General features: G+C 48.1%; 1 protein-coding gene across 1 annotated transcript in view; it reads right to left on the bottom strand.

Moving 5' to 3' along the window:
* Positions 1-20024, bottom strand: part of LOC138249528 (ATP-binding cassette sub-family C member 5-like) — a 2567733-nt gene that overhangs the window by 82198 nt on the left and 2465511 nt on the right. Inside the window, exon 26 of the mRNA XM_069203478.1 lies at positions 19094-19207. Within this exon, the coding sequence (XP_069059579.1) occupies positions 19094-19207 (114 nt within the window). The remainder of the gene's footprint in view (positions 1-19093; positions 19208-20024) is intronic.

Below are 20024 nucleotides of genomic sequence, written 5' to 3'. Positions count from 1 at the left end.
TGTTGTTTTAGTCCTTGTGTCACTGGGACCCTGCCAGGCAGGGCCCCAGTGCTCATACGTATGTGCCCTATATGTGTTCCCTGTGTGGTGACTAACTGTCTCACTGAGGCTCTGCTAACCAGAACCTCAGTGGTTATGCTCTCTCTGCTTTCCAAATTTGTCACTAACAGGCTAGTGACTAAATTTACCAATTCACATTGGCATACTGGTACACCCATATAATTCCCCTGTATATGGTACTGAGGTACCCAGGGTATTGGGGTTCCAGGAGATCCCTATGGGCTGCAGCATTTCCTTTGCCACCCATAGGGAGCTCTGACAATTCTTAAACAGGCCTGCCACTGCAGCCTGCGTGAAATAACGTCCATGTTATTTCACAGCCATTTACCACTGCACATAAGTAACTTATAAGTCACCTATTTGTCTAACCTTCACCTGGTGAAGGTTGGGTGCAAAGTTACTTAGTGTGTGGGCACCCTGGCACTAGCCAAGGGCAAATTCCCCGGACTTTGTGAGTGCGGGGACCCCATTACACGGGCACACTATACATAGGTCACTACTGATGTATAGCGTCAAAATGGTAACTCTGAACATGGCCATGTAACATGTCTAAGATCATGGAATTGTCCCCCCAATACCATTCTGGTAGTGGTGGGACAATTCCATGATGCCCCAGGTCTCTAGCACAGAACCCAGGTGCTGCCAAACTGCCTTTCCTTTTCCACAGCAGCTGCTGCCAACCCCTCAGACAGGTTTCTGCCCTCCTTGGGTCCAGGCAGCCCAGGCCCAGGAAGGCAGAACAAAGGATTTCCTCTGAGAGAGGGTGTTACATCCTCTCCCTTTGGAAATAGGTGTGAAGGGCTGGGGAGGAGTAGCCTCCCCCAGCCTCTGGAAATGCTTTGATGGGCACCAATGGTGCCCATGTCTGCATAAGCCAGTCTACACCGGTTCAGGGATCCCCCAGCCCTGCTCTGGCGCAAAACTGGACAAAGGAAAGGGGAGTGACCACTCCCCTGACCAGTACCTCCCAGGGGAATTACCCAGAGCTCCTCCAGTGTGTCCCAGACCTCTGCTATCTTGGAAACAGAGGTGTTGGGGGCACACTGGACTGCTCTGAGTGGCCAGTGCCAGCAGGTGATGTCAGAGGCTCCTTCTGATAGGCTCTTACCTCGCTTGGTAGCCAATCCTCCTAACTTGGTAGCCAAACCTCCTTTTCTGGCAATTTAGGGTCTCTGCTTTGGGGAATTCTTCAGATAACGAATGCAAGAGCTCACCAGAGTTCCTCTGCATCTCCCTCTTCACCTTCTACCAAGGATCGACCTCTGACAGCTCCAGGACGCCTGCAAAACCGCAACAAAGTAGCAAGACGACTACCAGCAACATTGTAGCGCCTAATCCTGCCGGCTTTCTCGACTGTTTCCAGGTGGTGCATGCTCTGGGGGTAGCCTGCCTTCACCCTGCACCAGAAGCTCTGAAGAAATGTCCCGTTGGTCGACGGAATCTTCCCCCTGCTAACGCAGGCACCATAAGACTGCATCACTGGTCCTCTGGGTCCCCTCTCATCCTGACGAGCGTGGTCCCTGGAACACAGCAACTCTGTCCAAGTGACTCCCACAGTCCAGTGACTCTTCAGTCCAAGTTTGGTGGAGGTAAGTCCTTGCCTCCCCACGCTAGACTGTAAAGCTGTGTACTGCGTGATTTGCAGCTGCTCCGGCTCACTCTTCCAGGATTTCCTTTGTGCACAGCCTAGCCTGGGTCCCCAGCACTCTGTCCTGCAGTGCACAACCTTCTGAGTTGTCCTCCGATGTCGAGGGACCCCTTTTGTAACTTCGCGTGGACTCCGATTCACTCTTCTTCTAAGTGCCTGTTGGGGTACTTCTGCGGGTGCTGCCTGTTTCTGTGAGGGCTCTCTGAGTTGCTGAGCGCCCCCTCTGTCTCCTCCTCCAAAAGGCGACATCCTGGTCCTCAGCAGCACCCAAAAACTAGTACAGCGACCCTTGCAACTAGGAAGGCTTGTTTGCAGTATTTCTGCGTGGGAACACCTCTGCAAGCTTCATCGCAACATGGGACATCCGTCTTCCAAAGGAGAAGTTCCTAGTCCTCTTCTTTCTTGCAGAACTCCAAGCTTCTTCCATCCAGAGGCAGCTTCCTTGCACCTTCATCCAGGATTTCCTGGGCTCCTGCCCCCCCTGGACACTGTCACAACTATTGGACTTGGTCCCCTTGCCTTACAGGTCCTCAGGTCCGGAAATCCGTTGTCAGTGCACTGCTGGTGTTTGTTCTTCTTGCAAAATCCCCCTATCACGACTATTGTGCTCTTTTGGGGTAGTACGTGCACTTTACTCCTACTTTTCAGGGTCTTGGGGTGGGGTATTTTGGAAACCCTCACTGTTTTCTTACAGTCCAAGCGACCCTCTACAAGCTCACATAGGTCTGGGGTCCATTCGTGGTTCGCATTCCACTTTTGGAGTATATGGTTTGTGTTGCCCCTATACCTATGCTTGCCTATGGCAACCTATTGTAATTCTACAATGTTTGCATTACTTTTCTTTCTCTTATTTACCTGATTTGGGTTTGTGTACATATAACTTGTGTATACTACTTACCTTCTTACTGAGGGTATTCACTGAGATACTTTTGGCATATTGTCATAAAAATAAAGTACCTTTATTTTTAGTAACTGTGTATTGTGTTTTCTTATGATATTGTGCATATGATATGGACCTGGCACAAGGTGTAAGTACCTCTGGTACCCACTAAAAGCCAGGCCAGCCTTCTACATTGGTTGTGCAGCGGTGGGATAAGTACTTGTAACTACTTACCACTTTGTCATTTTGTACTTTTCATAAGAGAATCATATACCAAACAGTTCAGTGTATGTAAAAATGTTTGCTTTTCTTCTCTAAAACTTTTTACAAAGTTCTGAAAAGTTTCTTAAAACTTCTAAAAAATTTCTAAAAGTTAGAAACTGTTTTTTTCTCTGTGCTTTAAAAAGGTCAGAAACATTTTCTCTCTTCTCACTATCTCTAAACCTTTGCTATCATGTCTGTGGTAGAGTCTGCTTCCAAAACTGTCAATGCTACTTATGACATTTTGAACTACAAACGCTTAAGGACTCTCTGTTTAGATAGAGGTTTAGTTATAGGAAAGAACCCTACAAAAGAGTTTCTGTTTAACATGCTTATATTGGATGACCAGAACCAGTCTGGCCCATCCGATGAGAGGTTAGTAGAAGCTTCCCAGTCTGATTCAGAGGAACCCCCTGAGGAAGCTGGGGAGGGTTCTGACAAGGGTCTGCCCCCTAGCAGGACACCTTGTAATGCTGGTGGTAATGGAGGCTCCCATCACAGTAGGGAATCCTTTATTCCTAGAGGCCATGTTAACAGGGTCCAGACAGTTAGGGACAGGTCCCCCTCTGAAGTTTACAATTTGTCTTCTGTGTCAAAGCATTAAGGATAACTTGTTAGAAAGGGAACTCAAAAAGTTGAGGGTTGAAGAGACCAGACTGAAGCTTAAACAGCAACAGCTGGCCTTAGATAGGGAATCCCTAGACATTGAGAAGGAAAGAAAGAGGTTGGGGTTAGGACCCCATGGTGGCAGCAGCAGTATTCCTGATAGTAATCCTGTTAGAGAGCATGATTCCAGGAATCTGCACAAGATAGTCCCCCCTTACAAGGAGGGGAATGACATCAACCAGTGGTTTGCTGCACTTGAGAGGGCCTGTATGGTACAGTTGGTCCCTCAAAGGCAGTGGGCTGCTATTTTGTGGCTATCTTTCACTGGAAAGGGTAGGGCTAGGCTCCTTACTGTTAGAGAAAGTGAAGCTTACAATTACACAGTATTGAAGGATGCACTCTTGGATGGATTTGGCTTAACTACTGAACAATACAGGATTAAGTACAGAGACACCAGAAAAGAGTCCTCTCAAGACTGGACAGATTTTGTGGACTGTTCAGTGAAGTCCTTGGAAGGCTGGTTAAATGGCAGTAAGGTATCTGACTATGAAAGCCTGTATAATATTATTCTGAGAGAGCATATTCAGAATGACTGTGTGTCTGACTTGTTGCACCAATACCTAGTGGTCTCGGATCTGACCTCTCCCCAAGAATTGGGAAAGAAGGCAGACAAGTGGGTCAGAACAAGGGTGAATAGAAAAGTTCATACAAGGGGTGACAAGTATGGCAAGAAGAAGGATGGTAAGTCTTCTGACAAGGGTGGGGACAAAAGTAAAAATACTGAGTCTTCATCAGGCCCACAAAAATCTTCTGGGGGTGGTGGGTCCAAATCCTCTTCCAATAATCAACCTAAAAATCCTTGGTGTTATTTGGGTAAAATCAAACGCCATTGGGCAACTGATTCCAGTTGTCCAAAGAAAAACACCAAACCTCACACTACCACAACCCCTGCTGCAAATTCTAGTGCCCCTAGTAATAGCAGTGGTGGTGGGAAACCTACAAATAGCCAATCCAAGGGTGTAGCTGGGCTCACTATTGGCAATGCAGTTGGGGTTGGTCTTGTTAGGGAGACCACAGAGGCTGTTTTAGTCTCTGAAGGTGCCATTGATTTGGCCTCCTTGGTTGCTTGTCCCCTTAATATGGATAAGTACAAGCAACTTCCCCTAATAAATGGTGTTGAGGTTCAGGCCTGCAGGGACACAGGAGCCAGTGTAACTATGGTCATAGAGAAACTGGTCCACCCTGAACAACATCTGCTTGGTCAGCAGTACCAAGTGACAGACGCTCATAACAACACTCTTAGCCACCCCATGGCTGTTGTGAATCTCAACTGGTGGGGGGTTACTGGTCCAAAGAAAGTTGGGGTTGCCTTAGATTTACCTGTAGACTGACTACTAGGGAATGATTTAGAGACATCAGCTTGGGCAGAAGTGGAGTTGGAGGCTCATGCAGCAATGATGGGCATTCCTGGGCATATTTTTGCTTTAACCAGGGCTCAGGCCAAAAAGCAAAAATGACAGGGTAACTTGGATCCTGGAAGAATGGACCAAGTGCTCCCTAAAGCTAGGGGTAGCAAGGGTAAATGCCTACCCACTATCCCTCCCTCTACAGATGATTCCCCTTCTGAGGAAGAGGAATTTCCTCCCTGTGGAGAACCTTCACCAGATGAGCTGGCAGCAGACACTGCTGAGCTTTTGGGTGGAGGGGGGCCTGCCAGGGAAGAGCTGAGTGTGGCACAGCAAACCTGTCCCACATTAGAGGGTCTCAGACAGCAAGCTGTCAAACAGCAAAATAGGGATGTCAGTGACAGCCATAGAGTTTCCAGGGAGGACAACCTCTTGTACACTGAGGCAAGGGACCCAAAACCTGGAGCAGTCAGTGTAGGAGGCTGGACTGGCTTGTAGTGAGTACCAAGGGGTACTTGCACCTTGCACCAGGCCCAGTTATCCCTTATTAGTGTATAGGGTGTCTAGCAGCTTAGGCTGATAGATAATGGTAGCTTAGCAGAGCAGCTTAGGCTGAACTAGGAGACGTGTGAAGCTACTACAGTACCACTTAGTGTCATATGCACAATATCATAAGAAAACACAATACACAGTTATACTAAAAATAAAGGTACTTTATTTTTTATGACAATATGCCAAAGTATCTTAGAGTGTACCCTCAGTGAGAGGATAGGAAATATACACAAGATATATATACACAATAGCAAAAATATGCAGTATAGTCTTAGAAAACAGTGCAAACAATGTATAGTTACAATAGGATGCAATGGGGAAACATAGGGATAGGGGCAACACAAACCATATACTCCAAAAGTGGAATGTGAACCACGAATGGACCCCAAACCTATGTGACCTTGTAGAGGGTCGCTGGGACTATTAGAAAATAGTGAGAGTTAGAAAAATAACCCTCCCCAAGACCCTGAAAAGTGAGTGCAAAGTGCACCAAAGTTCCCCTAAGGACAAAATAGTCGTGTTAGAGGGAAAATGCAAGGAAAACACAAATCAGCAATGCAACAACGATGGATTCCTGACTGAGGGTACCTGTGGAACAAGGGGACCAAGTCCAAAAGTCACAAGCAGCTCGGAGATGGGCAGATGCCCAAGAAATGCCAGCGGTTGGTGCAAAGAAGCTCTTACTAGGCTGAAGAACTGTGAATACTGCAGGAACGACAAGGGCTAGAGACTTCCCCTTTGGAGGATGGATCCCGCACGCCTTCGAGAGTCGTGCAGAAGTGTTTTCCCGCCGGATGGACGCCAACAAGCCTTGCTACACGCAAATCGTGCGTTTGGCGTTTTTGGACGCTGCTGGGGCCCAGGAGGGACCAGGAGGTCGCAAATTGGACCTGCAGAGAGAGGGGACGTCGAGCAAGACAAAGAGCCCTCACTGAAGCAGGTAGCACCCGGAGAAGTGCCAGAAACAGGCACTACGAGGATGCGTGAAACGGTGCTCGCCGAAGTTGCACAAAGGAGTCCCACGTCGCCGGAGACCAACTTAGAAAGTCGTGCAATGCAGGTTAGAGTGCCGTGGACCCAGGCTTGGCTGTGCACGAAGGATTTCCGCCGGAAGTGCACAGGGGCCGGAGTAGCTTGCAAAGTCGCGGTTCCCAGCAATGCAGCCCAGCGAGGTGAGGCAAGGACTTACCTCCACCAAACTTGGACTGAAGAGTCACTGGACTGTGGGGGTCACTTGGACAGAGTCGCTGGATTCGAGGGACCTCGCTCGTCGTGCTGAGAGGAGACCCAAGGGACCGGTAATGCAGCTTTTTGGTGCCTGCGGTTGCAGGGGGAAGATTCCGTCGACCCACAGGAGATTTCTTCGGAGCTTCTGGTGCAGAGAGGAGGCAGGCTACCCCCACAGCATGCACAAGCAGGAAAACAGTCGAGAAGGCAGCAGGATCAGCGTTACAGAGTTGCAGTAGTCGTCTTTGCTACTATGTTGCAGGTTTGCAGGCTTCCAGCGCGGTCAGCGGTCGTTTCCTTATCAGAAGGTGAAGAGGGAGATGCAGAGGAACTCGGATGAGCTCTTGCATTCGTTATCTAGAGTTTCCCCAGAGACAGAGACCCTAAATAGCCAGAAAAGAGGGTTTGGCTACCTAGGAGAGAGGAAAGGCTACTAACACCTGAAGGAGCCTATCAGCAGGAGTCTCTGACGTCACCTGGTGGCACTGGCCACTCAGAGCAGTCCAGTGTGCCAGCAGCACCTCTGTTTCCAAGATGGCAGAGGTCTGGAGCACACTGGAGGAGCTCTGGACACCTCCCAGGGGAGGTGCAGGTCAGGGGAGTGGTCACTCCCCTTTCCTTTGTCCAGTTTCGCGCCAGAGCAGGGGCTAAGGGGTCCCTGAACCGGTGTAGACTGGCTTATGCAGAATTGGGCACCTCTGTGCCCAACAAAGCATTTCCAGAGGCTGGGGGAGGCTACTCCTCCCCTGCCTTCACACCATTTTCCAAAGGGAGAGGGTGTCACACCCTCTCTCAGAGGAAGTTCTTTGTTCTGCCATCCTGGGCCAGGCCTGGCTGGACCCCAGGAGGGCAGCTGCCTGTCTGAGGGGTTGGCAGCAGCAGCAGCTGCCATGAAACCCCAGGAAGGGCAGTCTGGCAGTACCAGGGTCTGTGCTACAGACCACTGGGATCATGGAATTGTACCAACAATGCCAGGATGGCATAGAGGGGGCAATTCCATGATCATAGACATGTTACATGGCCATATTCGGAGTTACCATGGTGAAGCTACATATAGGTAGTGACCTATATGTAGTGCACGCGTGTAATGGTGTCCCCGCACTCACAAAGTTCAGTGAATTGGCTCTGAACAATGTGGGGGCACCTTGGCTAGTGCCAGGGTGCCCTCACACTAAGTAACTTTGCACCTAACCTTTACCAGGTAAAGGTTAGACATATAGGTGACTTATAAGTTACTTAAGTGCAGTGTAAAATGGCTGTGAAATAACGTGGACGTTATTTCACTCAGGCTGCAGTGGCAGGCCTGTGTAAGAATTGTCAGAGCTCCCTATGGGTGGCAAAAGAAATGCTGCAGCCCATAGGAATCTCCTGGAACCCCAATACCCTGGGTACCTCAGTACCATATACTAGGGAATTATAAGGGTGTTCCAGTAAGCCAATGTGAATTGGTAAAAATGGTCACTAGCCTGTCAGTGACAATTTGAAAGTAATGAGAGAGCATAACCACTGAGGTTCTGGTTAGCAGAGCCTCAGTGAGACAGTTAGGCACCACACAGGGAACATATACATGCACACCTATGAGCACTGGGGCCCTGTGTGACAGGGTCCCAGTGACACATACATATAGGCCACAAACCTATGAGCACTGGGGTCCTGACCAGCAGGATCCCAGTGACACATAACAAACATACTGAAAACATAGTGTTTTCACTATGAGCACTGAGGCCTGGCTATCAGGATCCCAGTGAGACAGTGAAAACAGTGACAAACACCCTGACATACACTCACAAACAGGCCAAAAGTGGGGGTAACAAGGCTAGAAAGAGGCTACCTTCTCACACAACCCCCCCCCAAACGAAGGACAATAAGGCTAACCTTGGCCAGTTGAGACTTTATTGTCTAAGTGGTGATAAGTAGAGAGTAGCTCTGCAATAGACCGGTTACTCCCTTTATCATCCACTATATGGTTACTTCCCTGTGGGGATGTAAACCACCCTGTTTGAAGTTTTTTAGCTAAGCAACAATGTGAAGATGTATTTTCAGAGTTTCTATCAGTAAGTTTTAGTTTAGAGCAGTGGGAATTGTCCACTGAACCTATTTGTAGTGATGGAAATGCCAGACAGGGATGCTGTCTCAGTAAAGCCATAGCTGGGCAAAAACTTTGTCCATATGGCTGGAAGAGAGAACAGGGATGCTGTTTCTCTTGAGTTGGAGCAGGGCAGGGATGCTGTCCTATCAGCTCCACACTAGGGCAGGGATGCTGTCCTAAGTGTTGTGAGGCAGTGCAGAGTTTCTGCACTAAAGTTTCTCTGGGCGGGTTGGAGGGATGCTCCATGTTAACTAAAATGGTGCTCTTTTTCTCACCAATGTTAGTTATCCCACAGAGAGGTACTTCCACCTCAGGGAGTACAGTTTTGCCAACTGATGATTCCCTTGGAACAGGTGCCACCCCAGGAGAGGTTTCTCCCACCACAGGAATGGTATCCTGAATGGTAGGGTGGTTAGGGGATACTGTGATACCCTTTTTACCTGTTGATGGAGAGGGTTCCTGAGTTTTCAGGCCTTCTCTCCTTTGCTTTTTCATTTCACTTGAAATGAGAGGGAACAATTCCTCAGGGATGCCCAGCATGGCTGCATGGGCATAAAACTCTACATCAGCCCAACCTGAGGCCTCTAGGTCATTACCTAAGAGACAGTCTACAGGTAAGCTAGGTGATACCACCACCTGCTTAGGGCCAGTAACTCCACCCCAACTAAACTGAATTATAGCTAAGGGAAGAAACTTAGTGGAGTTATGGACATCAATAATCTTATACTGTTGTCCAATGATGTGTTGTTCAGGAGGCACTAGGTTTTCAGTCACCAAAGTGAAACTGGCACCTGTGTCCCTGTAGGCCAAGGCCTCAACACCTTTTATTGAAACTGTCTGCCTGTACTTATCCATTGTAAGGGGACAAGCAGCCAGTGTGGCAAGGCCAGTGCCACTAGGTGTGACAGAAACTGTCTTGGGACTGATTACATCAGTTTCCACTATGGACCCATAAGTGAACCCAACTACACCCTTTGCTTGACTGTTGCCAGCAGTCCCACCACTAGTACCACTACTGCTAGGGGCACTAGAGCTCGATGTATTAGTGGTGGTAGGCTCAGGGGGTTTACCTGGACAGGACTTATCCCCTGGCCTATGGCCTCTGTTTTTACACACAAAGCACCAAGGCTTTTTAATGTGTGCAGGTTGGGAAGAAGAGGAAGAATTTGTTTTATCCCCACCCTCTGAAGAGTGTTTAAGATTTGAAGTGGTATCTTTGGTTTTACCCTTATCCCCATGCTTATCTTGAGATTTTTCACCATCTTTCTTCTTATTGCCATCTTTGTCACCCCCTGTATGAACTTTTCTGTTCACCCTTGTTCTGACCCATTTGTCTGCCTTCTTTCCCAATTCTTGGGGAGAGGTCAGATCAGAGTCTACCAGGTACTGGTGCAACAAATCAGACACACAATTATTAAGTATATGCTCTCTCAGGATTGTGTTATACAGGCTTTCATAATCAGTAACTTTAGTGCCATGTAACCACCCCTCCAAGGCCTTCACTGAATGGTCAATGAAATCAACCCAGTCTTGTGAAGACTCCTTTTTGGTCTCTCTGAACTTTATCCTGTACTGTTCAGTGGTTAAGCCATAACCATCCAGGAGTGCATTCTTAAGAACTTGGAAATTATTAGCATCATTTTCTTTCACAGTAAGGAGCCTATCCCTACCTTTTCCACTAAATGATAGCCATAGGATAGCAGCCAACTGCCTTTGAGGGACATCCTGTACAACACAGGCCCTCTCAAGTGCAGCAAACCACTTGTTAATGTCATCCCCCTCCTTATAAGGGGGAACTATCTTATGCAGATTCCTGGAATCATGCTCTTTTGCAGGATGACTATGGGGAATACTGCTGCTGCCACCATGGGTATCTAAACCCAACTTCTGTCTTTCCCTCTCTATTTCTAAAGACTGTCTATCCAAATCCAGCTGTTGCTTCTTGAGCTTCAGTCTGGTTTGTTCCACTCTCAATCTATTGAGCTCCCTTTCTAACAATCTGTCATCAGGGTGGGTGGGAGGGACATTTCTAGATACAGAGGTATGATGGGAATGAACAGAAGGAGACCTGTCCCTTACAGAGGGCACCCTAACAGCTTGGCTACCAGTATAATGTGAGAGCACACCATCAGTATGGTGTGATTCAACCTCTGTACCAACTATGCTAGACTGTCTAGTAATGGGCAGGCTGAGAAGTTTCTTTCCTGAACCTTTTCCTGGGGGAGTCCCTGGATCAGATTGAGAACCATTAGCTACTTTTTCTACAGATTGGGCACTTATGGCCTTATCCTGTACTCTAAGCATATTAATTAACAGTTCTAAGGAAGGATTCTTCCCTACACTCAAACCTCTCTCTATGCAGAGACTCCTTGCTCCTTTCCAGCTAAGGGGATCATATGCAAGTTTGGACAGTTCAACATTTTTTCCTGTGCCAGACATTTTTTAGAGAGAGTTAAAGTGATAGAAAAAGAGAAAAAAGTTTTCAGAACTTTTTTGGAAAGACAGAAAAAACTTTTTAAACTTTTAAGAACTTTTTGAAAGTTTAGAAGTACTTTTCAGCACTTAGAAAAGAGTGAAAAGATGAAATGCAAAACTTTTTGGCTATGTGTATATACACTGACCTTGTTTTGTATATTTTTCTCTTATGAAAAGTACAATGACAAGAGTGGTAAGTAGACTCAAGCACTTATCCCACCACTGCACAACCAATGTAGGAGGCTGGACTGGCTTGTAGTGAGTACCAAGGGGTACTTGCACCTTGCACCAGGCCCAGTTATCCCTTATTAGTGTATAGGGTGTCTAGCAGCTTAGGCTGATAGATAATGGTAGCTTAGCAGAGCAGCTTAGGCTGAACTAGGAGACGTGTGAAGCTACTACAGTACCACTTAGTGTCATATGCACAATATCATAAGAAAACACAATACACAGTTATACTAAAAATAAAGGTACTTTATTTTTTATGACAATATGCCAAAGTATCTTAGAGTGTACCCTCAGTGAGAGGATAGGAAATATACACAAGATATATATACACAATAGCAAAAATATGCAGTATAGTCTTAGAAAACAGTGCAAACAATGTATAGTTACAATAGGATGCAATGGGGAAACATAGGGATAGGGGCAACACAAACCATATACTCCAAAAGTGGAATGTGAACCACGAATGGACCCCAAACCTATGTGACCTTGTAGAGGGTCGCTGGGACTATTAGAAAATAGTGAGAGTTAGAAAAATAACCCTCCCCAAGACCCTGAAAAGTGAGTGCAAAGTGCACCAAAGTTCCCCTAAGGACAAAATAGTCGTGTTAGAGGGAAAATGCAAGGAAAACACAAATCAGCAATGCAACAACGATGGATTCCTGACTGAGGGTACCTGTGGAACAAGGGGACCAAGTCCAAAAGTCACAAGCAGCTCGGAGATGGGCAGATGCCCAAGAAATGCCAGCGGTTGGTGCAAAGAAGCTCTTACTAGGCTGAAGAACTGTGAATACTGCAGGAACGACAAGGGCTAGAGACTTCCCCTTTGGAGGATGGATCCCCCACGCCTTGGAGAGTCGTGCAGAAGTGTTTTCCCGCCGGATGGACGCCAACAAGCCTTGCTACACGCAAATCGTGCGTTTGGCGTTTTTGGACGCTGCTGGGGCCCAGGAGGGACCAGGAGGTCGCAAATTGGACCTGCAGAGAGAGGGGACGTCGAGCAAGACAAAGAGGCCTCACTGAAGCAGGTAGCACCCGGAGAAGTGCCAGAAACAGGCACTACGAGGATGCGTGAAACGGTGCTCGCCGAAGTTGCACAAAGGAGTCCCACGTCGCCGGAGACCAACTTAGAAAGTCGTGCAATGCAGGTTAGAGTGCCGTGGACCCAGGCTTGTCTGTGCACAACGGATTTCCGCCGGAAGTGCACAGGGGCCGGAGTAGCTTGCAAAGTCGCGGTTCCCAGCAATGCAGCCCAGCGAGGTGAGGCAAGGAATTACCTCCACCAAACTTGGACTGAAGAGTCACTGGACTGTGGGGGTCACTTGGACAGAGTCGCTGGATTCGAGGGACCTCGCTCGTCGTGCTGAGAGGAGACCCAAGGGACCGGTAATGCAGCTTTTTGGTGCCTGCGGTTGCAGGGGGAAGATTCCGTCGACCCACGGGAGATTTCTTCGGAGCTTCTGGTGCAGAGAGGAGGCAGGCTACCCCCACAGCATGCACAAGCAGGAAAACAGTCGAGAAGGCGGCAGGATCAGCGTTACAGAGTTGCAGTAGTCGTCTTTGCTACTATGTTGCAGGTTTGCAGGCTTCCAGCGCGGTCAGCGGTCGTTTCCTTATCAGAAGGTGAAGAGGGAGATGCAGAGGAACTCGGATGAGCTCTTGCATTCGTTATCTGAAGTTTCCCCAGAGACAGAGACCCTAAATAGCCAGAAAAGAGGGTTTGGCTACCTAGGAGAGAGGAAAGGCTACTAACACCTGAAGGAGCCTATCAGCAGGAGTCTCTGACGTCACCTGGTGGCACTGGCCACTCAGAGCAGTCCAGTGTGCCAGCAGCACCTCTGTTTCCAAGATGGCAGAGGTCTGGAGCACACTGGAGGAGCTCTGGACACCTCCCAGGGGAGGTGCAGGTCAGGGGAGTGGTCACTCCCCTTTCCTTTGTCCAGTTTCGCGCCAGAGCAGGGGCTAAGGGGTCCCTGAACCGGTGTAGACTGGCTTATGCAGAATTGGGCACCTCTGTGCCCAACAAAGCATTTCCAGAGGCTGGGGGAGGCTACTCCTCCCCTGCCTTCACACCATTTTCCAAAGGGAGAGGGTGTCACACCCTCTCTCAGAGGAAGTTCTTTGTTCTGCCATCCTGGGCCAGGCCTGGCTGGACCCCAGGAGGGCAGCTGCCTGTCTGAGGGGTTGGCAGCAGCAGCAGCTGCAGTGAAACCCCAGGAAGGGCAGTCTGGCAGTACCAGGGTCTGTGCTACAGACCACTGGGATCATGGAATTGTACCAACAATGCCAGGATGGTATAGAGGGGGCAATTCCATGATCATAGACATGTTACATGGCCATATTCGGAGTTACCATGGTGAAGCTACATATAGGTAGTGACCTATATGTAGTGCACGCGTGTAATGGTGTCTCCGCACTCACAAAGTTCAGTGAATTGGCTCTGAACAATGTGGGGGCACCTTGGCTAGTGCCAGGGTGCCCTCACACTAAGTAACTTTGCACCTAACCTTTACCAGGTAAAGGTTAGACATATAGGTGACTTATAAGTTACTTAAGTGCAGTGTAAAATGGCTGTGAAATAACGTGGACGTTATTTCACTCAGGCTGCAGTGGCAGGCCTGTGTAAGAATTGTCAGAGCTCCCTATGGGTGGCAAAAGAAATGCTGCAGCCCATAGGGATCTCCTGGAACCCCAATACCCTGGGTACCTCAGTACCATATACTAGGGAATTATAAGGGTGTTCCAGTAAGCCAATGTGAATTGGTAAAAATGGTCACTAGCCTGTCAGTGACAATTTGAAAGTAATGAGAGAGCATAACCACTGAGGTTCTGGTTAGCAGAGCCTCAGTGAGACAGTTAGGCACCACACAGGGAACATATACATGCACACCTATGAGCACTGGGGCCCTGTGTGACAGGGTCCCAGTGACACATACATATAGGCCACAAACCTATGAGCACTGGGGTCCTGACCAGCAGGATCCCAGTGACACATAACAAACATACTGAAAACATAGTGTTTTCACTATGAGCACTGAGGCCTGGCTATCAGGATCCCAGTGAGACAGTGAAAACAGTGACAAACACCCTGACATACACTCACAAACAGGCCAAAAGTGGGGGTAACAAGGCTAGAAAGAGGCTACCTTCTCACAGTCAGGAGATTGGTCATTCCCCTGCAGTACAGAGAGTTCCTCCTAACTCTTGCACATGACATTCCTTTGGCTGGGCATTTGGGCCAGATCAAAACAAGGGAAAGACTTGTCCCCTTGTCTCACTGGCCTAGAATGTCAGAGGACACTAAAGATTTTTGTAAGTCTTGTGTGACCTGCCAAGCGGTAAACATCCTTTATGCCGAATTTTTTATAACGAAGTCCTGGTTAACGAAAGCGGAACAACGCTTTCTTTAACCACGACTTTGTTATTTTGTACCTTAACCACGCATGTCCTGAACAACGAACATGCATGGTTAAGGTACAAACAAGGGAGTCGGCTGAGGAGGACGACGCAGATGACAAGGTGACGACTCAGGTAAGTGGGGGGTTTTAGGTTTTGGGGAGGGGGTGGGGGGTTTTAGGTTTTGGGGTGGGGTTGGGGGGGTGGGGCGTTTTTGGTTTTGGGGAGGGGGTGGGGGGTCGGGGGTTTTAGGTTTTAGGTTGGGGTTGGGGGGGTGGGGCGTTTTTGGTTTTGGGGAGTGGGTGGGGGGGTCAGGGGGTTTTAGGTTTTAGGGTGGGGTTGGGGGGGTGGGGCGTTTTTGGTTTTGGGGAGTGGGTGGGGGGGTCAGGGGGTTTTAGGTTTTGGGGTGGGGTTGGGGGGGTGGGGCGTTTTTGGTTTTGGGGAGTGGGTGGGGGGTCAGGGGGTTTTAGGTTTTAGGGTGGGGTTGGGGGGGTGGTGCGTTTTTGGTTTTGGGGAGTGGGTGGGGGGTCAGGGGGTTTTAGGTTTTGGTGTGGGGTTGGGGGGGTGGGGTGAGGGATGTAGGGTGAATGGTGCCTATTGCTAATGATTTTATCAGGAATGCCTTTACAACGAAATATCGTTGTTAAGGCATTCGTGGTAAAATCATTAGTAGTAAAGACGAGGTCGGTGTTCCGACCTCTTTGTTAAGGTTAGTAGTAGTTTAAAATTCGGTGTTCCGTCATATAACCCTGCCAAGCCAGTGCCAAGACTGGTGGCACTCCAAAGGCCCCTCTAATCCCACTTCCAGTGGTTGGGGTGCTCTTTGAAAGGGTAGGGGTTGACATAGTTGGCCCCTTGACCCTCCTACTGCTTCAGGCAATAGGTTTAGCTTGGTGGTTGTGGACCATGCCACAAGATATCCTGAAGCAATTCCTCTAAGGACCACTACAGCCCCTGCAGTGGCAAAGGCCCTCCTGGGAATCTTTTCCAGGGTGGGTTTCCCTAAAGAGGTAGTATCGGACAGAGGTAGCAACTTCATGTCTGCATACTTGAAACAATGTGGAAGGAGTGCGGTGTTACCTACATGTTCACCACTCCTTACCATCCACAGACTAATGGACTGGTAGAGAGGTTTAATAAAACTATCAAAGGTATGATAATGGTACTCCCTGAAAAACTCAGTAGGAGATGGGATGTCCTGTTACCTTGCCTCCTTTTTGCTTACAGGGAGGTACCCCAGAAAGGAGTGAGCTTCAGCCCCTTTGAACTCCTCTTTGGGCACCCTGTAAGAGGTCCACTCACTCTTGTGAAGGAGGGTTGGGAACAACCTTTAAAAGCTCCTAAACAGGACATAGTGGATTATGTACTTGGCCTAAGATCCAGAATGGCCGAGTACATGAAAAAGGCCAGTAAAAACGATTCCAGTTTGGACCCAGCCAAAAGCAAATCATTCTTGACCAACAAGCCTTGGCAAAGGCAACAGTCACGGTAGATGAAAAGTGGAGCTGCTGGGGACCGGCAAGGTCCAGGGGGACTTAACCCATAGAGGGGAGTCCCAGGGGACCCTCAGCAATACAGAGCCCACAGAAGGAGAGGCAGCCCCCACAGAAGACCCACTGTAGGAGGACCCAGGAGTCGCTGAGGAGCCCACGCAGCACAACTGAAGAAGGGTCCCACACCGCAGGGGAAACACGCAGATGGTTGTGCGTAGCAGGGATGAGTGCTGGCTCTATACGGAGCCTAAAGATCCCTTGGAGGAGATGTCAACAGGCCTTGATAGCTGCAACAGATGCAGTGCATGGGGGTACTATCCTGTGTGGGAAGGCAAGACAGCTGGCAGAGAGGACCAAGGGGACCACTCCAGGCCACCACTCGTGATGCAGTATCCACGCAGCTCAGGATGAGAGGAGTTCCACGCAGCCGCTCGTCATTGAAGTTGGTGCCTGGGGATGCAGGGGAGTGACTCCTTCACTCCAAGGGAGATTCCTTCTTCCTTCTCATGCCAACTGAAGACTTGCTGCCCTTAGAGGATGCACAGCCGGGGAAATGTTGCATAAGATGTAAGGAGCCGGAGAAACAATGTTGCAGGGCGAAGTCGTCGCTGAAGCTACAGATTGTAGGTTTCTGTGGTGTTCAGCTGTGGTTCCAGTGGCCAGAAGTCGAAGGAGATGTCGCAGAGGAGTCCTGCTGCAATCTTGCAAGTGGAAACTGAGGACCCATCCAAGAGGGAGACCCTAAATAGCCCTGGAAGGGGGTTTGGTTACTAGAAAGGGGTGATCAGCCATGGTCATACCGCCGACACCACCAGGCTGCAGCCAGCCTGCAGCCTGGTGGTCCTGACAGTTGTAATCAGCAGCGCTGCTCTTGGGATTTTACAAGTCCCCATCCGCCTGCCTTTCCATGGCGGTAAAGACCACCATGGAATGGCTGGCGAAATGGGGGCATCTGGGCCCCCTGGGGGTCCCTGCATTGCCCATGCACTTGGCATAGGCAGTGCAGGGGCTCCCATACACAGCCCCATTGCGCATTTCACTGCCCGAATTAAGGGCAGTGAAATGCACAATGGGTGCTGCTGCACCCAACGCACCTCAACATTGCTGCCGGCTCGATTACGAGCCGGCTTCAATCTTGTGGTGAGTTTTCCGCTGGGCCAGTGGGCGGAAACACTGTTTTTGTCCGCTGGCCCAGCAGAAAACTCCTAATAGGGTGGCAATCATGGCGCATGCAGCTTTGGCAGTCTTTGAAAAAGACCGCCAAAGTCATAATGAGGGCCTGAGTGTTTTCTTTCATGTGTGTAAGTGCTGTGTGACTACAGTGGTACTGCATGAGCTTTGCATGTCTCCTAGATAAGCTGTGGCTGCTCATTCACAGCTACCTCTAAAGAGCTTGGCTTCTAGACACTACCTACACTACACTAATAGGGGATCCCTGGACCTGGAATAAGGTGTAAGTACCTTAGGTACCCACCACACACCAGGCCAGGTTCCTACATGGGGTGTGTGTGGTCCAAGCTACCAAATGTAAAGGGAGAGAGCACAGTCACTGGGGTCCTAGTTAGCAGGATCCCAGTGAACACGGTCAAAACCTACTGACAACAGGCAAAAAGTGGGGGTAACCATGCCAGAAAGAGGGTACTTTCCTACATTTGCATTGTACTTGCTTGCACTGCTTTACGTTACATTTAAGCGGGGATGCATTCCATGAGCGGAGCATGGGCGTTCACATGTATCCACCAATGAACTTGACGCATTTCCAGATTTGCAAAGATTTAAAAATCTTGGATTGTGTCAAATTGGTAGGCATTCCAGAGGATGAAGTAACAAAGAGAAAAATGATTTTTTTCTTCTCATTATTTCCACTTTCACTGCATCACACATAGAAAGAGGGGAATGTCTCTTTGGATTGTTTTTGTGCAGAAAGATATTCCTCCTGCCCAAATACAATCTTTTGAAGTGATGAGGTGCTTTGGTGACAATTTTGGGCTGTAGTGTTTGGCACCAATTTCAGACGTTGTGAATATTTGTAAGGTGTAAGTAAATGGAGTTAGAATATTCTGCCTGGACTCTACAAAGGCACTAACACGAAGCTGGAAGGCCTGCTCTGTTGAAAGAGTATTCTGATGAATTTTGGCTGCTCAGATAGGAAAAAAATAAACATGTGCCCTGCATGTAATGATTATTAATTTTTTTATTTGCTGAAAATAACCCCTCATTTTAGGTAATTAGTTTACAAAAAAATAAAAATAATTGCTAACACGTTGACCACGCCATCATGGCATGGCCTAACCTGCCATCACTTGTTTTTTCCTCCAGAAGATGCTTCCATCATATTGGCAGAACAGTTTTGTTGAAAAACCATACCAAGTTAACTGGAAACTGCAAATAGAGCAGGCTGGCTGTACCTGAGCATCAGGAGGCAATGCAGCCCTAGCTCTAGCCATTTAGCAGTCGGCCCGATGGTCAAATGACACCCTTACTCACTTTATAAAGTATAGTTTTACCTGGTCACTGATCTTTTTTTGTGATTGCTGAACTAGTATCTGAGTTTAAACATACCATCATGTCCTAGAGTAATTTACTGCTCACCAATGTAGAACAGAGTACAATGGTAATATTTTTTTCAGTTGAGTGCTTCAATGTCAAAAGACTTTGGGCATCAGCGGTAAACAGCAGTAACTGGGAGACACTGCACAGTAACCCTAGGACCCAGATGAAAGGCCTCACAACCACACTATTACATGGCATCATTAAAACAAATATATTTCTCACTTTATTGTTTCGAAGTAAAGCTCGGGCCATGCATAACAGTTGACGTTCTCCAACTGAAAAGTTGTTACCATTTTCAGTCACTTCTGCGTGAAGACCCTTGTGTAGCTGCAATATCTAAAAGAAAAGAAAAGAAATGAACGTTCGATACATTTCGTTAATGCAAATTTTCACTAGAGCTCCATGCAATCTCATAACAAACATGCAATTCACAGTCATTGGCAACACTTCAAATGCTTTATATCAGTTACAAAATTATTCCTACTATAAATGATCTAAAAATCTGTAACAGTACATGGGGTGTTTCTAGATTTCTTTACACATTGCTTTACTGTTCCTAAAAGTATAAGGTAAATACATAATAGTCCTGTAATAAAAAATAAGCAAGTGTAAAATAACACTAGAACATGTGTAATAATCTATGGCAGTTCCTTAAACATCTTGGTCTACTTTTCTTTCCTAGGAATGTTGTTCCATATTTTTCGTCTAGGTACAATGCAGGATTATTCTTGCTGCTGAATGGTGCTACCTGAAGGATCTTACTCCCTCAAGTAGTACATCATGGTGTGTGTGTGTGTGTTGGAGTTTTGTTCTGTAATGGGGGACAAACTGACAAGACCACAATATTTACCACTAAGCATTGTGAGAAGGTAGCCTCTTTCTAGCCTTGTTACCCCCACTTTTGGCCTGTTTGTGAGTGTATGTCAGGGTGTTTGTCACTGTTTTCACTGTCTCACTGGGATCCTGATAACCAGGCCTCAGTGCTCATAGTGAAAACACTATGTTTTCAGTATGGTTGTTATGTGTCACTGGGATCCTGCTGGTCAGGACCCCAGTGCTCATAGGTTTGTGGCCTATATGTATGTGTCACTGGGACCCTGTCACACAGGGCCCCAGTGCTCATAGGTGTGCATGTATATGTTCCCTGTGTGGT

This window comes from Pleurodeles waltl, chromosome 8 (genome assembly GCF_031143425.1).
Source record: "Pleurodeles waltl isolate 20211129_DDA chromosome 8, aPleWal1.hap1.20221129, whole genome shotgun sequence".
In the NCBI taxonomy this organism is placed as follows: Eukaryota; Metazoa; Chordata; class Amphibia; order Caudata; family Salamandridae; genus Pleurodeles; species Pleurodeles waltl.
This window is presented reverse-complemented; position numbering and strand designations above follow the sequence as displayed.